General features: G+C 50.8%; 1 protein-coding gene across 1 annotated transcript; it reads left to right on the top strand.

The window, feature by feature from the left end:
• The first annotated feature begins 530 nt into the window (after nt 1-530).
• On the top strand, nt 531-20207 carry LOC117033148 (basic proline-rich protein-like). Its single transcript, XM_033125138.1, has 5 exons — nt 531-553; nt 1044-1275; nt 16413-16832; nt 17211-18062; nt 19834-20207. The coding sequence occupies exons 1-5, from the start codon at nt 531-533 to the stop codon at nt 19888-19890; spliced, it is 1584 nt and encodes a 527-aa protein (XP_032981029.1). The 3' UTR covers nt 19891-20207.
• Nucleotides 20208-20553: the final 346 nt, after the last annotated feature.

The raw sequence follows: 20553 nt of genomic DNA, 5'->3' as shown, positions 1-20553 counted from the left end.
AAGCAAAGAAACAAATGGGGGGGAGCTCTAAAGACCAGTAGCGTTCCAACGATTCGGCGGTGAGGGTGGGATTCCACCCACCAGCACGTAATCACCGCTTCCGGCAGGAAGCCTCACGATGGCACTACTGGCCGGTGGAAGCATGACGAGAAATGGAAAGGCATGTGGTGTCAGAAGACCCGCCACAAGAGCCTGTGAATTATAAGGGAACACAGTGACATCACAGTGGAGAGGCCTGGCAGAAAACACCTTAACCAAAAGGTAGAAAACCACATCATCGGTCGTGAGACACGTGAACGTGATGGGCCTCCCAAAAAGGACACAGAACGGAACTTGCGGCCAGACCTGCCCCATCCTGAGGCCGAGCCCATAAACCAAAACAGAAAAGGTGAGGGAACTGTTCTGGGTTAAGAGACTAAAGCACAACAACCAAATGCAGTGTGTGATCCTGGTTAAAACAACAAGCTGTTAAAGACAGTTTAGGCGACTCTGGGCAGAACCGTGGGGATCCGAAGCTGGTCTGCGCCAGCATGAGACGGAGGTTCCTCATGGTGTGACGCCGCCGCCCGTCCACGGACACAGCTTTGTTTAGAGGAGCAGGGCTGCGGTGTTCCGGGGTATGGTCATGGTACCCCGTGTCCTGTAAACGGACAAGAGCATACACACAACTAAACCAATCGCGGCCGAGTCAACAACTGTTGAATGGAGGTGCTGGGGGGATCCCAGTCCTGCTCTTCCAACTTCTGTGTGTTTCAAAATGCCCATAATAAATATTGGCGGTAAATCAGAATTTTATTTCAAAACCGTATGGACTTGCATTCCTTCTCTATCAAAACCAGTTAAAATTTCAATATCTGATATAAATTGATACAACTGTTCTAAAGGAAAATTTTTACATTTGTGTCAAAACCTTTGAAAATATATCCTTTCTCTACAATGGAAGACCATGTGAGGAATTTTTAAAAAGCAACTCTATATGACTAACGTGTGTTGCGGAGCAAAAAATAGGGGGCAGAGAACCGAAGTGACCCGTATTCCTACAGGGCCCGAAGGAGCCGAGAGGAGCTGCCAGCAGAGGGCGCCACCTGCTCCCCCGGCGGCCAGGGCCGCGCACACGCCGCCCGCAGCGCCACCGCCCGGAAGGTGCGTTTGCAGTTTCGTTCCTCGTCTCAGATTCCAGTCTCCAGCACGATACACCCCGTGGACTGGTCCCGCAAGCAGGCAGGCAAACAGCTCCCCGCAGAATTCACGGGCTCATCCCGCACGACCCCCTGGGTTTGGGAGGAGGCGTCCTGCTCCCGGCCACGGTCTCAGTCAATCTGCTCGGCGACGGGCCCCAGACAGAACCTGAGTAGCCTGAGTGACGCCTGTCGTTACCGGGGAGACAAGTGAAAGGACCCCACCCAAGGGCGATGGTCGTCAGGCTCACCTTTGATTGTGACAATCTGTTTTTAGTAGGCGTTACACGAAAACCAAAGGCGATCTTGAGATTTAGAAACAATCCCCATTACACAAAACAATCCTGTTACACAAAGAGTAAATACTATGTTCAAACTCAAACAAGTGTCTTAATTCTCAACATCACATGGGGCTCTGAAATCTACCTCAAAGAACTGCCAACCCGACCTACTTCTACCACCATGGAGTTCAAGGGTTAGACATAGTTTCTGTCCACTTTATTTCTACAAATTTCACCCAATAAAAAAAGGACACATCATTTAATAATGTTGTCACTTTGGTGCCCTTTCAAGAGTTCCAGCCAGACTAATACAAATGAGAACACACAACTTTCCAATCTTCACGTGCAGAAATATTAGCTCACTAGTAATTAAAGAAATACCAATTTTAAAATAGATGAAATACCTTTTCATCTAGAATTATTACATTTAAATCAACAGTCCTACACATTGCCCGCAAAGGTGAAGTACGACTTGGGACTCTGAAGGAAACCTAGGACTCTCAAACTGCGGGACTGGTTTGGAAGCCACGGGCCGTATGTACAGCTGGCCATGCAGAAATGTCCTATTCTTCTCACAGCGTCCTAACGACATATGCAGCGTTCCTGGCGTGGCCCAAAGGAGACAGAGACATGAACTGCGGGCCAAATCTAAGAGGCCGGCGTGTTACTATTTCCCAGCCTTCCATGGAGTCCAGGCTGACTGGAAGAAGAAGGGATGTTTTCCAGAAAAGAACCAGCTACAAACGATTGGCTGAATCCCTCCCGGTGGTGAAATCTTTGCTGCTCAGGCCAGACGGGTGAATCTGGGAGGGTTCCAGCTGGGGAAGAGGTCAGTAGAGACTAGAAAAGAAGACCCCTATGTGCGGCTCAGAGGACAGGTCAGAGGGCGGAGGAAGGCCTGCCTGCGGGTCAGAGGGTAAAGGGGGGGGGGCTTGTCAGCAGCCCCTCCTCTCTCCTTCCGGCCACAACCCTCCAGCCAACGCGGGTCCCCAAGTGAGAACCCATAGTTGTCTGAGATGACTTCATTATTGCCCAAGTGCTATCTTTAAGCCCTGTGGGAAGACTTCGATTTTAATAGTTTTGTGTTCAGCTTCAGAATAATCTATGTATGTATTTGACATTTAAGGTGTTTGTAGTATTTAATTTGGCAAGTTAATCTTAGGTTTTAACTTTGATTCTAATTTAAACTGTATAACTGAGTTACTGATTTTATTTTATTTTTTTAATTAGTTTCAGGAGTACAAAACAATGTACTAGTTATACATTTCACCCCTCACAAAGTGATAGCCCCCTCCCCCAATCTACTACCCCTCTGACATCATATATAGCTGTTACAACACCACTGACTACATTCCCTGTATTATACTCCACATCCTGTGACTATACATGTATTTAATTATAGTTGACATTCAATATTATTCAGTTTCAGCTTCTGGTGTGCAGTGCAGCGGTCAGGCTCTGAGTTACTGATTTTAAACATGATTCCCTCCTTAGTGAAAAGGTGGAGAGAAATCTACAAAGACTAAACTTCTCTTTATTTATGCGAGTGTATCGATTGCCGGGCACTATTCTAGGTCCTGGGATTACAGCGGTGAACAGAACCAGCTGCTGACCACGAAGCTCACTACCGGGCACAGAGGGCTGGAAGTTGGAGAACATGAGATTCACTGTGTGCAGTTTTTAATTATTAGACCTGTGTGAGAAGGTTCTACTTGTTTGGTCAGATAAGGTGCTTAAATGAAAATCAAATCTAAACTGAAAACGATGGTTCAAATGTGTTAAGGGAATTAAGTTGTGAAAGGGACTGATTTAAAATGGTATGTTTAGTCGGGTCATCTTGAGTTGATCGAAGTCTGTCTTAAAGGTAAAGGTTAAAATTTACTGTATTTATCAAGAGAATAAAAGCTGTAAACTCTACATGAAAGCGTAAAGGAGAAAAAAAACAGGCTTTTAACTTTGTAGCCTTAATAAATGTTGATTTTAAAATAACCTCAAATAATCTTTCCTGTGCTCAAAAGCCTCATTTGAAAGAGCATTAAAAACTCATGGCAATTATTATCCCCATTAATACAAATGGAAACAGAACTGCATGTCATCCGAAGGGGACAGTGAAAGCAGATACAGTTACCCATCACCAATCACCCACGTGACGCTGCAATCCAAGAGGGTGTGGGAACGGCTGGCAGTGCCTGGGGAGAAGGGCGGGGCACGGTTTGCTGCTCTTTTGACCTGCCCTCCATTCAGGCCATTCAGTCCACAGATTCACTGAAGGTCTTCTCGGGGCAGAGCTCTCAGTGCTGGGCTGGGGGTGGAGCAGCAAACAAAACCAGAAACAGCTTTGTAACAAGCTGGGAAAGTCGGATGGATTCATTTAGGCAGGAGACACTCTGTGGTGCCAGTCCTGCCAGCCAGAGCCGGGGTCCTCTCCGACCTCCTTCATTAAGTTTAATGGCTTCTCTGTGAAGGTCTCCTGTACTCGTTTGTGGTTAGATTGATTCCCAAACATTTTATGGCTTTTCTTGCTACTGTCAGAAAATATCTCCTCGTCACTGGACTTCCTGGTGGCCTGCTGGATAAGAATCGCCCCCAGGGTGGCCTGCTGGATAAGAATCGCCCCCAGGGCCTGCCTGTCGTCCTAGCAGTTTACGGAGAGTCGACTGGTTTTCCTTGGTACATGTCATTATCTATAAATCTTGCAGCTGCAATCTCAATCAAGATTCCTGTTGTTTTTGAGAAACCCAAAAAACCTGTTCTAAAATGTATATGGAGGAATCAAGGTCCACGAAAAGCTAAATTACCTTAAAATATTTCAAATTATTCTACAAGACCACAGTAACAACGAAAAAGTAGTAATGACACAAGAACAGGGTAACAGGCCCACAGAAGAAATGAAACATTAGACTTGCCAGGGCTTAAAGAAAAACTGCCAAAAAGTCATCAAGCATTGGGATTTGATGCTTTTAGAAAGATGGCTCTGAACTCACTTTCTGCAAAGTGCTGGCAGAACGGGTGTGGGTGCTGCTCCCCAAGCCCACCGCACACACGCGTGGTCAACTGTGTGTCCCCTTGTTTGAACATGGCCACACTGACTGGGTGGCCTGGGCTGGGTGAAGCAGAAGCACTTGCAAGCTACAGTCTCTAGAAGTTTGGGAGAATGCTGTGGCAAAGCTGCGTCACAGTCCTGTTTATAGAGCCCACGTCAGTGCAGAGATGCAGAGAATTTATTCCGGAAGGTCCAGCCTTCCTTTCGTCCTGTCAGTATCACAACAGGGCTGCAAGCACAGGGAGTGAAAAGGAGGGAAGAAGTCTCTTCTGAGTCTCCCACGGCAAGACCAACACGCAGCACTTTGAAAAATCTGAGCTGACCCTAGTGACTCCCTTAGAACCTTGAGAATGCAGCAGAAGGGAGTGCGGGACTCCAGGGCTGGGCCATCAGTGTCAGGCAGCTTCCGCCTTGTTTGCTGGAACACTCCCTCCTGAAGCCCTGAGCCCCACATAAGACGCCTGACTGCCCACAAGTGCCTGGTGCTGTGAGGAAGCCCAGGTCACGTGGAGAGTCCACACAGGGAGGCTGCTCACACTCCCGCCGACAGGCAGCGTGGACTTCCAGGTTTGAGAACATTCTTCCCAAAGACGCCGGCCCTCCCCCATCAGGCCACCCCAGCCCGTGCATCTTCTCAGCCGAGGACCCCCACAGTGCAGAGCAGACATGGGTCATTTCCACCGCCCTCTTTCCAAAGTCCTGGCTGACAAATCCGTGAGCGTCATAAAAGGGTTGTTTCATGCCACCAACAGGGTACCTGGGTTTCCACCGGCCTAGTCGTATCCAGAACTCTCTAGCAGGGGCTTCATGACACTATCCTCTAATTACTGATGAGGAAACAGAGGCACAAAGGGGTAAACGTGTTGTGAGAACACACGGCCTGGCTGACGCCCTGCCATGTCTTCTACACATGATCTCCGACGATACAAGAACCGATTCTAAGATACCTGCAGAACCCGTAAGAAAATCAGGGCAGAATTTGATGATGTTACACTTTGAGGCGTACAAATGTTAATTCCATCAATTCAAGCGACGAATGATGCTGTCATTCAAAATGGAAACACTAATGAAGAGGACAGATGAAGAAGGGGATTCATGCATCTGGTGACCCCGACGACTGACTTTCAGTCGTGGCCCAGACGTAACGTTCCCGCAGCACACACGTGCCTCTGCTCTGCAAACGTTACCGAGTCTCAAGATGACAGCAGGTGCTTATGAGTAGAAGGGGCACCTCCTGTAACAATCAAGGTTTGGAAGGCAGGCATCTCCAAAGCACCGTAACACAAATTACGGAAAAGGAATGGCTCCCTCGCGCCCAGTCAACACGCACAAGAAATACAGAATGTAGCAAATGTGTCTTGACGGGTTATGAACGACTCTGGACCGTCCCCTGGAGCACGTAAGGGTTAAACGCCGGGCAATGAAGACCCCGACTGCAAGTGTGAAGATGATTTTCCAGAACTTCCCTCAGAGAAGAGTCACTAGCTTTGATTCAACAACTAAGTTTACAGAAACAATCAGCTCACTTACTGAAGAGGGGGTGAAGCGCCCCAGCATGTCTCCATCTTCTGAACCCCAGCAGTGCCTCCGGACCGGTCTCCCATGGTCATTCTTCGTACCCCACACCACCCCCAAGTGCACTCCGCACGCTGCAGCCCCAGTGATGGGCTTTCTTAAGGCTCGCTTTATGCTGGGTCCCTAGCTTCTCCAATAGTGACCAGTGAGGCTGTTCTAGTACATTATGATCACATGGGTTTGAACATGTTAAAAATAAGGAGGGTTTTATATGTATATGGTATTTTTTGATGTTCCAAATTATCCCGCCTTTGCCAGTGCAAGCCCCTCCAGTCAGCCCTGGAGCCTTTCACACTAGTAATTCTTGAAGCTTTCTTGCTATCAGAACCGAGACACTCCAGGCTCACCTTGTTCATTTTACGCGCCTAACCCAGACCTGGCCATTCATCCAGGCGGCTCCAATTCCTTACGACAGGTAAGACCAGGTAGAGACCACAATATGGGTGCTATGTGTGCTCACTGCTATTGGCAGGTAACAGTTTCTAGGCCTTTCCAATGGACAGAGACAGGAAATATTTTTTCATAAACATTGTTTAAAAACAAGTTAACTGACATCTGCGATTCAAACTTGGGATTACAGGGTATTTACTTAAGTGCTTTGATTTCATATTTGTGTATCTTTTCTCTTACCCTGAAAATCTTGTTTCCTAATGACAGTAACATAACGACTTATTTACCACACAAGATTATTTATATACAGTTTCAAAATGACAGTATGAACATTATAACTGAGTTCTAAAAACTGTTTAAGATTTCTTTGCAGTTCCTTTTTTAGGATTTATCCCACTAGGATGGATGTACAATTCCACTTGTTTTGCAGTCATTTGAGATAATTCTTCTCTGTGTAGTTAAGCCACAAACTTAATATCTAGAATTAGAGTCCTCCGACTTATTTTGCTTGTAATTTTTAGATACTACTGTCGTCCCACCCCATTTTGACTTAATTTAAACTATATGAAACATTCATATGGTTCCATGAATCAAAACTATATATGTTTGGGGCGGCGGGTCAGCTCAGTTGGTTAGAGCGCGGTGCTCTTAACAAGAAGGTTTCCAGTGCGATCCCCACATGGGCCGCTGAGCTGCGCCCTCCACAACTAGACTGAAACAACTACTTGACTTGGAGCCGACGGGTCCTGGAAAAACACACTTAAAAACAAACAAAACTATGTATGTTCAAAAACCCAATTATAACCCTGTCCCCCCCCCTTAATGTGGAACCCCATTTTTACTAGTCTGGGATTTAATCTTTCTTTTTTTATTGTAAGCAAATAGTCATACACCTCTCACACACAGATAAAAGTACACAGAGCCTTACTTGTTTCATTAACTGTATCCTAAGGATGCTTCCCAGCAGGCCAGCGACCACTTTCACTGCTGCTTAAAGCTGCCGAGTAAGTACTCTAAGGTGTAGACGTACCACAGTTGACTTAACCAGTCCCCTACTGTGGACATGGGCACCTTTCCAAGTCCTTCAAGGGATCTTCTGGAAACCTAGATCTGATCATGACACACCCACTCCACGCCCTTCAGGGATTCCTAGTGCCTGCAAGATATAGATCATACATCTTCACAGCCAATGACAGCTGGGCGTGGCTGGGGCCGGCCCTCCTGTCCTCCCTCCTTCCCGCCCCCGCCCCCCACACCACTCCATTCTTTACACTGCAGTTATACTAGGCCCTTCCAGGGTCTTCGGAGCCCCTGTCTCCCCGCAGCGCGCGCGCGCACACACACACGGACTCTGAACACACTGCCCCACCTCCACCTGGAGCGGGCTTCCTATTCCACCCCCCTCCTGACTCTTCACATCTGTCATCCCCATCTTAGGAGAGCCGTCCCTGACCTCTGACCTACATCTCAGAGCAAAACAGGCTCCGTCTTACAGTCCTTACTATGGTCGGAACTTTTCATTGTTCTGGACGGATCTTTGGTGCCCTTGTTGCCCTTAGGACTTCCTGGCAGGCAGGAACGCGTCTGGGGCTGTTCACCAGTATATTCTCAGCCACCATCACCACGTTTGGTCCACAGCAGGTGCTCAGTCATTTTCTGTGTAGTGAATGGTTGTTACAGTTTACACAGCAAGGAATCGTCTGATCCATGACCTAACTCACCCACTGGTGCCTTTTTAAAGAGAGAAACTTTTGACTACTTTCTCAATTTCATCCAAAGCTGCTGGCCTGTGCCGGCTTTCGAGCTTCCAGGTAGATTCTGGTCATTTACGTCTTTTGTGTAAGCCATCCACAGCTCTTCAAATTCATTGCCATCAAATTGTACCTGGTGTGTTATTTGTAAAATCTTCATATCTGCAGTTACCTCTCGTTTGTAAATACCGTGTTCTCATTTCTTCTTAGTCAGATTTGCAAAAAGCAAAACCATTAGCCTCTGTTTTGTTTAACTTTCTTTTCCTGGTTTCTTGAGCTGGAAGCTGAATTCACTTTTCTTGCTCTCTAATAAACACATTTAAGGCACGCACTTTCTCCTAAGAACAGTTTTTGCTTCACCCCAGGAGTTGTGGTATGTGGCGCCCTGTCATTCATTTATAGCGTCTGAAAAGTTTTCCATCTCCTCTAACGCAAGAGATATAAAGAAAGGGGTCTTAACATTTGCAGGTAGGTATTTTTAGCTATGCACTCACTCTTTGGTTCTAATTAGGTTGCACTGTGGCCTGAGAATGTGGCCTATAGGATTTATTTTTCGAAACTTGGGTTTTTCTATGTGGCCTATTGTGTGGCCAGTTTCTGTTAAATGTCTTTGAAGAGTGTCTACTTTATTTGTTAGGCACAAATTTCTGTACATATTAATCTTTTATATCAGTGGTTCAGCTGGAGATGATTTGGCCCCAGGGGACACTGGCATTCAATGTCCACAAACACGCCTGGTTATCCCCACGAGGGAGAGGGGCTGCTACTGGCGTCCGGTGCAGTAGAGTCCGGGGACGCTGCCAACATGTCCAGTGCCCAGGACAGCTTCCGAACGAGTGATCTGGGCCCGCCCACAGGGCCAGGCTGAGAAGCCCGCTCCACGCCCTTTCTTCTCTTACTCTGCTCACGAACAGTTACTCTAGCTACTCCCCCAACCCCACCCCCCGGACCCCCATGCGTACAACTGTCAACTTCTGTTTCTGTCAACCTTTATTTTACGTATTTCCACAATTTGTTTAGTTAGTTCATGATTATGAACGGTACCTTTGAGTGGTAAGAGTTGCGCCTGCAGTGCTTTGCGCCTCGCGTAGCTGTGTCTGGCCTGAACATGGCTAAGCCTGCTCTTTGGCGGGGCTGCTGTTTTCCCATCCCTTTGTCCCCACCTTCCTGTGCTCGATGTGTCACTCACACACAGCACTGAGCTAGATTCATCCTTTCCCTAAATATGAAGTGTTTATCACCTGGGAGGTTTAACCCTTTTGCATTGTGGTCACTGATACCCGTGGGCTGCTTGCCCTGTCACCCTCTATAGTTGTTGTTTTTCAATACTCAGCCAGCTCTCTTGTTTTCTTCTTTCTCCTCCCATGTGGAAATGGTGACCTTCTTCATGGCTCTATTGTCCCCTCTGGCTTTGGGAGCTACCATCCCATGTTCAGGGTTCTGCTGGTTACCCTGACACCACCTGAGACCAACCCTGACACCCACACCCACCCGTGTCCACCGTCCTTGCTCTGTTGGTAACACGGAAAGGCACGTCCAGTGGACACTTGAACGTGCGCCCTTGAGTGGCAGGGCTGGGACTTCTCTGTCTTTGTGGGCTCAGGCTAGTGAGCACACAACGATCTGGGAAGGCAAAAACATCCAGAATCATTTTAGAACTTGTTTTTAAACCCTAAATTTCAGGGCACTTAAAGGTTACACTTTCTTGTCTGGGGGCTTCACTTAGCTGTGATGCTTCATTGCCAATTAACGCCACGGAACCTGTGCAATACCATAAAGACGCAGACGCGCAGACGCGCAGACGCGCAGACACGCAGACGCAAGGCTCTGCGGTCTTCAATATGTGCTGTGCAGCCTCCTTTCGGTGGGGACCTTCTGAAACTTAGCCAAGCATCTTAGAGCAACTGTTTTTGAACATCTGATTATTTTGATTAGTCAAGAATTCAGATAATTTTAATGACATCCTATCAAGGATACAGCTACAAAGAGAAAATATTTAAATGTTTTGTTTGTACTATAATTGTCACTTTCAAAAGAGATGTGAAGACAAAAAAAAAAAAGTGGGGGGATTCTAGAAAGAAAGAAGTGGCCTGATAAGCCAAAGACCAGGGAGGCGCCCCAGGCCAGCCCCCTGCCCTGGCCCCCGGCCCCCCGCCCCCCGCCCCCCGAGCACCGACCAGCACCCCGCACTCCCCGCACTCCCCGGAGCGCAGCCTACAGGAGGGGCCGTGCCGAAGGAGCCCTCCTTGCTTTCCCAGTGGCGTGTGGTCTCAGCACAAGTGCTCCTGGACAAGGTGGCACCCAAAAGGAAGAGCTGGACTTTACACCCTGACTTCATCAGCGAAGCCGGACTTCCCAGTGCTCAGATGCCAAAAAAGGGGGAAACAATGGAGCAATGGGGAAAAGGGAACTGGTCACTAAAGCAAAGATTTCTAGATTGAGCTTTCAGTGTTATTCACATGGATTCCTTTATGATTCTAATTACCATTGAAAAGCTATTTACATGGGCTATTTTTACACAGATGAGGCTACAATCCGGTCATTGAAAGGTCCAGTCCACTGAGGGAAGTACCCTCCCTGCCCCTTTTGTCATCCTGATTTCCCCAACAGTCCTGCTGTTTGATTCCAGACCCACCTGGATGGTTTCAGCTGAGACTGAGGGAAGAGGCCTGCAAACTTTTGTCAAGGGCCAGCTGGTAAAGACTTTAGGCTTTGTGGCCACATGCTGTCTCTATCAGTCTCTTTTTTCCTTTATAACGCGACACATATGGCTCTCGGGCCATACAAGAGCTGGCCGCAGTGGCACGTGGCCCACAGGCCTAGAGTTTGCCACCTCCTGGCCCAAAGCAGAGCAGTCCAGACAGGTTCAGACCTCCTTTCACCCCAAAGTTTGCTCCCGGTAACTCCGTTGTGGGACATCAAGTCTCGTGTTTTCCATCTACCACCCAGCCCAGCGAGCAGTGGGCAGCTCCACCCTCGCATGCTGCCACTCCCAGCAGCGGGCTTGCTTCCCCAGGGGGGGCAGCGCCCGCTGCTTTCCAAAGCGGCTGCAATGAGGAGCGCGATCAATCCCACCACAGAAATGCGGGCAACGTGAGGGTGATGCCAGCGTCCGTGTCTGGGGAAGACAGCGGGGTCTGACGCGGGGTTAGGACTGGAGAGACAGTCAGGGCCACGAGACACTTACGTGCAAAGTGTGTCTATCTCCAGATGTTCCTTTTAGTTACTAGTCTCCCCAAAACATTTCATTTGTGATCTTTTTGCAAAGTAAACACGCTAACTAACAAAGAAGGCTGTCAAGGAATCTAAGAAAACTGTCAAAGTTCTGTATTCAAAAAAAGAGAGCTTTTCCGGGATGCCGTGTAGGACACTACCTGTCATCACTAGAGTTCAATGACGTGCCATTCACCCCCCCACCCCCGCCCACCCCTCCCATTTTCTGCCCTGGCTTCACATCCCCTACTCCAGCCAAGGTTTCTGTCAATAACACTTCTGAACAAAACATTTGTGAAGAAACCACTTTATTTTTCAAACAAGGTTTGGGAGGTATTACTGGAAGCTACATATTCAAATAAAATCATAGATATTACATTTTGTTAAAACAAAGTCTGTTCAGAAAATATATTTCCAAGTCAAAAGTCCACCTATCTTTTCCACTAAAGACACAGCAAAATTCTAACCACCAAGGTGTTTTAATGGATTTAGAAGCTCATCTACTAAACGCTGAGCTGGATGGTCTCTTATAGCTGGTAGAATTTAAATTCACAGCACAGCTTTGTTTTTAAGACCATGAATATCACTGGCATATTTAAACACTGACACTCCAAACTTTCATGACGTACTGGTTATTAAGGGACAGTAGTATGCTGTGTGAAAAATAGGAACCCCAACCCTTTGAGGCAAGGGCCCTTTCATGGGGACCATCTTTCTTCCCAGGGCACTGTCTGCGCTGGGACAGAGCACCACAGAAATGGGCCCATACTGACTCAGCTTGTGAGCCCTGAGGATGCTGAATACAGAAAACATCAAAACCACAATGCTCAAAAGACTCTCAAACAGCAGGCATGGACATAAAATATTAAGAAAAACAGAATCACAAAACTGAAGCGATCTTAAATTTTTTAAATGAGAAATATGTGGATTATGTAAATATAGGAAAACATACACAATAATGCTGATTAAAAATACAACACAAAATAGCTTAAATGATTAATAGATAAAAATGTATGCATATCCCATTAAACTTGGGTTCCACACAATACATTTTGGGAATTGCTGCTCTAGAGCAGTAGTTCTGAACCAGGGTGATTTTTGTGCCCCGGGGGACATTTGGCAGTGTCTGAAGACACTTTTTGCTTTTACAAGCAGGGGTGGAGGTCCCACTGGCATCTAGTAGGTAGGGACCAGAATGCTGCAAAATCTTAGGACAGCCTCCGGGCACAGAAGTATCTCGTCAGACGTCAACAGTGCTGCGGCTTGGAGCTACTGTCCTGGAGATCCCGGGGTATGTCCACTTATGCTGCAGCAAATTTTGCTGAAATGTGTGTGTGTGTAAACATGTAACTAAATTTAGAACACAAAGTCAAATTCCTAATTTTCTAATGCAAAAAAATGCAAACCTTGATAAAATGTCTCAGACAACATATAACATATTGAGCTTGTCAAGGTTTCCTTAAGGCATTATTTTTGCAAAAATCTAATCAGTCTGTTCTGGAAACTCTGATCACAGTACCTACCAATCCAGTCCCTTCTGAGTGACCCAACCCCACTGCAGACACTGCTGAAAGGGGGTGGCTGTGCAGATGGCAGGAGCCCACCCCGCCCTGGGGGAAGGACAAGGCAGCCCCTAGGCCAGGGTCAGTGGCCGGGAGGGGTGGAGGAAGAGACTTCACTCACTCTCCCTGGGTGTGCTCTGGGGAACAGGAAGATAGGAGGCCCAAACTGTGAGAAGGGAACATGCGATGGCCAGTGTGTAGGAGGCCCCGGTGGGGAGAAATGGTCACGGGCGCTGCCGGGAGGGCCAAGAGCCCAGGTGGGCAGCCCGACCCCGCCAGGGCCACACCACAGCCCCGCTGGTCCCTGCAATCCCACTAGATTCCGATTCTCCTTCTTCCTGGGGAACCCCAAACCCCTGGACTTGAAGTCAGCCTACTCCGCCTACTCCCTGCTATCCTGAGGCCACACTGAAACAGCCCATCGTTCTGGAAGCACAAGTCACAGACGGCAAACAAGCATTTCTATCAAACAAGCCCGCAGCCTCCCCACCTCAACGCTTTACTTGGCCAGAGGCTGCCTTTGGGTCATGGGGTCACCCTGGGCAGAAACAGTCTCCCCGGACTGGAGCCTCATCAATCCACACCGCCGGCTTACCCTCAGGGCACAGAGGGCCGGGCCAGGCCTGGGGCCTGGGGCCTGGGGGCTGGGCCTGTGCGCATGACCCAAGCCTATCATTTGAGACCCAAGGCAGTAAAATGAAGCCCTCAGCCTCCAAACCTGGCCCATCAGTAGTTTTCAAGGTTTTGAAAAAGCTGTAGAACCTTTTCTCCAAGGAATCCTAGATAGTTAAGCTGCTGTGTGCCCTCCGCTCCCCTCCCCTGGACGGTGCTTGAAACCACCTTGTCAGGCAAGACGTGTGCTGTGACAGGGCTGGCCCTGCGGGAGCAAGCTCCCCAGACACAGGGACCAGACACGGGGCGGCTAGCACTCTGCACGCACTCCGGTGGGAGGACACAGGAGCCTCATTTGACGCCTTTGCAGCCAGGCCTTCCCACCAAATGACATGCCACCCAGCCCTCGGATGTTTATTGTAAGGATTTCCAGACTGAACATTTTCTACACTGAATTTCCACTTTCTGTGTTGAAGCTGAGCAGAGTTTGCAACCCCAAAATACGCCCCGTTGGGATACTGATTATTTTACGTTGGTTAACTTGAGGAAACGGCAGACCTGGGAGCAGCTCTGAAAACCCAGAAGTCCCGTTTGTAAAGGACAAGGGCATCTCTATCTGTAAGGGGCAGTGAGGAAGGCTCCACCTAACCCTACCCGACAATCTTACCTGTTTCCTGTGCTTTTCCTGGTCACCTCCCCCTAACCCTCCGCCCCACACCGTCTTTTGTCTTTAGCAGAAGGTGGTTAAGATGACTGGCTGCCACCACTTTGCTTCCTCAGAGTTCCTGGGTCTCTCCCATGCATACAGGAAGTATACGTGTTATTCAACTTTAATTTTTCTCCAGCTAACCTGTCCTGTGTTAATTTGATCATCGCTAGCCCAGCCCGGAGAACCTGAAGGATAGAGGGTAATTTTCCCTCCCCGACAGCTCGTACCAGACGGAAGGGTAACCTGTCCAGCCATGAGTCATCACAACCGCGCAAGACAGCAGCACGTGGCTCTCCAGCTTCCCTCACCCTGACCCCAACCCTTGCCCTCAATGACCCCAGACGGCCAAGCTTTGAGTTCCCTTATTTGCACTGTTTTTATTTCCTCGTCCCCCTTCGCTATCGGAACAATCATTTGAGGAAGGAAAAAAAGGGCGCATACACATTTCTACTAATGGACAGGCTGAGAGTAAATCAACTTCTAGTGCAGAGGTGAACTTGGTCTCTGAACCTGAAGGAGAAACAACGTCCCATTTTTATTTGTAATGACCTTAGGCTGATTTAGCACTCATTCGATGAAGGTAGACATTAAATTCCAGAATTAGCAGTGTCTGTGGCTTCTTCACCAACAGAAACCACAAATATTTTCACAAAGCATTCGAGTTGCTTCAGAAATCTGTCAATTAACTTATCAGTGGGAAAGGAATTCCTAGAGCAGTGATGTCTGTTACACAGTGAGCTAATAAAGGGCACATGAGGAACTTTATCGCCAGTTTGGTTCAGTGTTTTGATAACTATTTCAGTATAATGGGTTCCTGATCCTGTTTTATCTAAAACGTTTTCATGGGGAGCCAGGAACAGGTGGAGCACAGGACCCTTAGGGCGCAGGCCTCCCTGGCACTTCCAGGTTTTCTTCTGAACAGTTTCAAAAAGCTTAACAATTTGCAACAAAATAGAAGTTGTAAATACAAAGTTACTACTCAGCTGTAGTACTTTTGTAAAGTTACAACACATTGATACAAATGTAACGAGATGTAAACTAGAGGACAGGGACCCCAACAAAATGCCTTTGCACCCACGTCATTAACATGCAACCTGCCGACACCTAAATCACAAGCACAAAATGCTAATCTTCCAAGTCCTGTTTCACCCACCACGTTTCATCAATCCCAATGCCCACTTTTAAATTTCCGACGTCGGGAGCCTCCTTCCCTTGAGACGGTAAGAAGGCACCGTCCCCCGTCTGGCAGTCGTATTGCAGAACGGTTCCTTGTAGATTCAATCAAATATGGTAACTAGATGATCCACGTATCAGTCTCCACTCAGTAAATTAAAGAAAAAGGGATCAAAGGCAGCTTGGACTCTGCCATCTTCCAAACCAATATACCAGATTCGACTGCATCACCAGTAACTACCCGCAAACATTTTTACATTTCGCTTCGATTCTTCCTTATACTATTTAAAACACATTGTATAAAATATAATGTAACTTATTACAACATGATGTATAAATACATGTAACACTTCCCTTTTTTCTCTTTGTCAGGAAAAACCACAAAGTTATACCCAACTAAAGGTGAGGGTTTCGTTCACCTTAAAGTGGAAAGCACTCATTTCCTAAGGAAAAGCCAGCTTTTATAGTCACCCATCTCTTACAATCTAAATTACTAAATCGTAGCCCCGTTCCGCAGGTCAGACACATCCAGGACGGCTGCAAGTCTGCGACCCAACTCCCAAACGCACGCGGGCTTCGTGCGAGCACCCCCGCGCCAAGCATCTCCTCTGTCCTTAACCCTGCGGGTCCCGACGCCAGCGACACGCTCTGAGACGAAGTTTAGGAGCCCAGCGTCACGGGAAAACCCGCGGAAACCGAACTGGCGGCCTCGGAACCACCGACAGGGCACTGCAAGAGCTGTGGATGAACGAGGGTGAAATAAGGCAGACTCAACTTTTCCTAATTTTTCAGAAGTGACTCACGACTTCTTCCTAAAGGAATGGGAAATTCTCGCGCGCGCTCGACCATGCCCAGCACTTCCAGGCCCTATTTCCAATTAGCCGTTTATTAGAAGCGACACCTTTCTAATCTAACGCAATTCCAGAAAACGGGCACCCTGGCCACGGATGGCGAAGCCCAAACACCCCGTCAGAGTCCAGCCCCGCTGCCTCCCAAGCCCGCCCCCCGGGGGCTCCAGGGGACCCCGCCCAGCGGAGCCCCGCGGCCACAGGCCGGCCCGCGGGACCCGCACAGCCTGAGGCGCGCGGGCGTCGCCCGGGGCACGCCCCCTCCAGCAGCCCCGCCCGCCATCTTCCCGCCTCCGGTCCCGCGGAGCACCCCCGGCGGCGGCCGCACCAACCGCGGGGCTAGCGCGCCCCTCACGCCTGGCCCCGCCCCCACGCCCCGAACGCCAGTCCCGCCCCCGTCCGCGCGCCCCCGCGCCCTGGCCCGCACCGCCCCCACCCGCGCGCCCCCGCGCCCTCAGCCCCCGCCCCCGCCCGCGCAGGGGCGCGCGCCGCGCTCTGTGAGGGACGGTTAGGAGCGCGCGCCTCACAGCGGGCCCCGCGCGGCGGCGGCGGCGGCGGAGGCAGCAGCAGCGGTGGCGCCTTCCAGAAATTTCCGCGTCCGTAAACCCACACTGAGAAACAAGCTGGGCGCGCCCCCGCGGCGGCCCGGCGGACAGCGCCCCTCCCCGCGGCCTTGGTTCCCCTCCCCCACCCGCGCCCCCTCCCCGCCCCCTGCCCTGGGCGGCGGGTCTGGCGCGGCCCTCCCGGGCGGCGGCGGCGGCCCACTGAGACCCGGGCGGTGGCGGCGGGGCGGCGGCCACGGCGCCGGCGGGCCGGCGTGATTGATAGGGACGGGGCGGCGGAGCGGCGGCGGCGGCGGAGCGGTTGAGTGACAGCTTACCTGGGTGCCAATCTTCATCACACTGACAAGCGGCTGCAGCAATCGGGACCCGCAGTGCCGCGCCCGCGTCCAACCGTCACGCCGACGCTGGGCCACGCGACACAGCCTCGCTCAATGGGAGGAGGGCGACGCCGACGCGCGCCGCATCAATATTCAGAGCGGGGGCGGGGCCTGCCGGGCCCGTGCCCTGCCCAGTCCCTGCGTCTCAGCGGCGCGGGGCGGAGCCTGCGCTCTGGGGGTGGGGAGCGGGGCGGGGGCGGCTGGCAGCCGGCCCCGCCTCCGCATCGCTCCCGATCCAGGCCCCGCCCCTAGCGGACTGAGATTCCCGCCTCTTGACTGTGCAGCTGAAGGCGTAACCTGGGCGCGCGCCACGCCCCCTCCGCTCGCTCTCCTGCGGCGGGGAGAGATTTGTGGAGCTGCTCGGGTGGGCGGAACCATCCGCCGCTGCCCTATGGGGAAGGCGGGCCGTACCATCGCGGGAGGAGGCGCCGGCACCTCTCCGTGCGCCGGGCGGCTGGTGGGCCCGGGACGATCTCGGCCGCCCTGGGAGGCCCCCCGACGCTGGGCCGCGTGGGCGTCCGGCCGCTTATCCTCCAAGCCTGCGCGCGCCGCCTTTGTGTGCAGGCCCGCGGCCGCCCCTCGCCTTCTTCCCGGTGGGAGCGAGCCCGGGCCGCACAGCCGGTGCTCACGAGTGCCCCACGCCGCGGCGGCAGGTGTGTGCGGCGCCCGCGGTCTCTGCCCTGCGACGGGCCTAGCCCCGGGCGCCGTGTGTCCCGGTGTGCGGGTTCCACCCATCGCTGCAGGCGCCCTGTCCCGGCGCTCTGCCCTCACTACACCTGTCCCCCAGGTAACCCACGCAGGCCCCGTCGGCAGGTGAAGTGGCCTTCCCTGGGGAAATACGGAAAATGTGGTGTGTTTTTCAAGGTGGACTTTCTGAGACTGTCGCGTTGTACCCACACGTTCCGCATGTGGCCCTGCCCTCCAAGACGTTAAGGGCAGGGTATCCCATTCCCTAGTGGAGAGACGGGGGCTTGTCCTCCTGGCCGTTCATTTTTGCAGAAACATTCCCACCGGGTGATCGCTGTACGGAGTCCGTATATTCCTTCGAAAAGGGCCGCTTGGCAGGCTCCCCGGGTCGGGAAGTTGTGGCTGGAGGGTGCCTGAGGTCCCTCCTGTCGTGAACAGCCTGGGAGGACATTGCTCTGCTCTCAGGGCTGCACAAACGCCATGAAGCCACAGGCAGAGGCTGTGTGGCCCTGCAAAACTACGTTTTCCTGAGAGTTGTAGCAGGGACTGGGTGTGGGGAGACCAGTGAGTGACGAACGGGGGTGGAAAGATGGAGGGGGACACCAAAAACTTGGAAATGGAAATGCAAGGTCCTTATTCAGAAGTTAGTAAGAGTTTTAAGACGGGGACGGCAGAAACTTAAACCAAGTGTGGGCCCTCCTGAGCCTGGGAGCCTGTGTGGCTGCACTGGTCCCACGTGACCCCAGCCCCGCAAGGCGATGGTCTGAAGCTTTCGTCTGGTTCCCATCGAATGTGTAAGGCAGCAGGGGTCTCGGAACTGGGAGGACCTGGGTGTTTGAGGTCACCGGACAGCCCTGTTGAAGTCACAAGGCAGACTGGACGGAGTCCCTGCCACCACCATATGATTGGGCCTCTGTGCTCGGGTCTGCTCTGCCTGTCTGTACCCCCTGATAGGTCGCCCATCCTTCCCTTCTTTTCACCGGACTATCTCCAGAAAAAAAGAGAAAGGGCTTGCAGCACCATCAGTAATCACTCCAGGTTTTGTGGCCCTGAGGCTCACACATTTGGGGTCCTCCTTAGGAAAAATAATTCAAAATTAGGTAGGTGTGAGGCCTTTGCCTCCACCTAGTGTTGCCCACCAGGTGGCTTCTTAACAGAAAAAGAACATTTGTATGTAAACAGCATTCCATTTTCAATTTCTTTCCTAAAGAGTTGTTACTATTTACCCAAGAACCGTGTTTAGGTGTGTGAAATAAAAAAACCACATGTAGCTATTCATAGATGTACCCGGATAATAGCAGGTGCCATCAGGCGGGGAGGTGCGGGAGGAGGGCACCTGGGTGGGGACAGTCAGGCAGGCAGAGTTGTGTTTTGAGAGAAGCCACAAGGAAAGGCAGAAAACTCTGCTAAGGTGCTAGCCAGCCTGATGGAGCCCACGCAGCCTGTCTCAGGATCGTGGGGGGTGTAAAAGAAAGATAAACTTGGACCCTGTCTGGCAGAGCTTCCGATCCAGTGTGCAGTGGAAGATGGACGGAGCCCTCGGCAACTGACTGGCTGTTGGCTGGAAGTCACGTTCATTTTCTTGCCACTGGGACCTCTCTATAAAGGAGCTCACTACATGGCAGCTTGCTTTATCCAAGTGGCCAAGGACTAGAGTCTGCTAGGAAGACACAAGTTACCATCTTATATGAAGTAACCCCAGAGGTGACATTCCATCACCTTTGCCTGTTCTGTTAGTTAGAAGCAAGCCACAGGTCCAGCCACTGAAAGAAAGGCAGGGGATCCCACGAAGACCTGAACACCAGGAGGAGAGGGTCACTAGGGACCATCTCAGAGCTTGCCCACATGAGGCATTTTCTTTTTCTGTGTAGAAGAGACCATTGTGTAGTCAAGAGCCCTGGGCCAGTGGCCCGAAGTCCTGGGTGTGAAGCCTGGCTTTGCCACATAGCATGTGAATTTAAATGAGGCCATTTCATCTCCCTGAGATCCAGTGTCCTTCGTCTTCAGTGGGACAGCGGTACATCTCTCGGGGGGGCTATGCAGAGGAGGAAATGAAGCAGCTTATGGAAGCACCCGCGCACAGTGGGAGCCTGTGCCAACCTCAGGCCAGGGAGAGGGGGACCCACAATTCTTCACATTTAAGCCTGGGTTTTCTCAAGAGAAGAATGCCAACAGTGACGTCCCTGAAGTTCAAGATCAGGGTGAGACTGCCCCACCGGCCACACTTCCCGCTCAAGGACTGCAGCAGAAATGCAGCCAGGAAACAGCAGCCCCCGCCAAGTTCAGGTTCACCAATATAAAATCATGCTGACCAAAGACAGTCCTGTGTCACCCTGACAGGCAATCGACATGTGGCAGGTAGCCTCCTGAACTAGCTCACTAAATGGAGGAACTGGAAAGCTGCTGCAACCGGTTCAAAGGGAAACATGAACAGATACGTTCATGGGTCAAGAGTATTGAATGAGCCGGCAAAATGCTCTGGGTGGGAGCACAGGGGACATGCAGTGAGGGTTGTCCCTCACCACGCATTTCATGTTCATGTCCATAAACAGAAGTGATTTGCATCATCACCCGTTCTCTACAACTTCGAT

The sequence above is a fragment of the Rhinolophus ferrumequinum genome, chromosome 2, assembly GCF_004115265.2.
Source record: "Rhinolophus ferrumequinum isolate MPI-CBG mRhiFer1 chromosome 2, mRhiFer1_v1.p, whole genome shotgun sequence".
Taxonomy (NCBI): domain Eukaryota; kingdom Metazoa; phylum Chordata; class Mammalia; order Chiroptera; family Rhinolophidae; genus Rhinolophus; species Rhinolophus ferrumequinum.
This window is presented reverse-complemented; position numbering and strand designations above follow the sequence as displayed.

Excerpts from the sequence above, each read along its gene's own strand:
- LOC117033148 (XM_033125138.1), top strand. The coding sequence starts at position 531 with ATGAGACGGAGGTTCCTCATGGT. Across the intron at positions 554-1,043 it reads AGACGGAGGTTCCTCATGGT|GGCCCGAAGGAGCCGAGAGG; the intron begins GTGACGCCGCCG and ends GTATTCCTACAG. Across the intron at positions 1,276-16,412 it reads CATCCCGCACGACCCCCTGG|AAAACGGGCACCCTGGCCAC; the intron begins GTTTGGGAGGAG and ends ACGCAATTCCAG.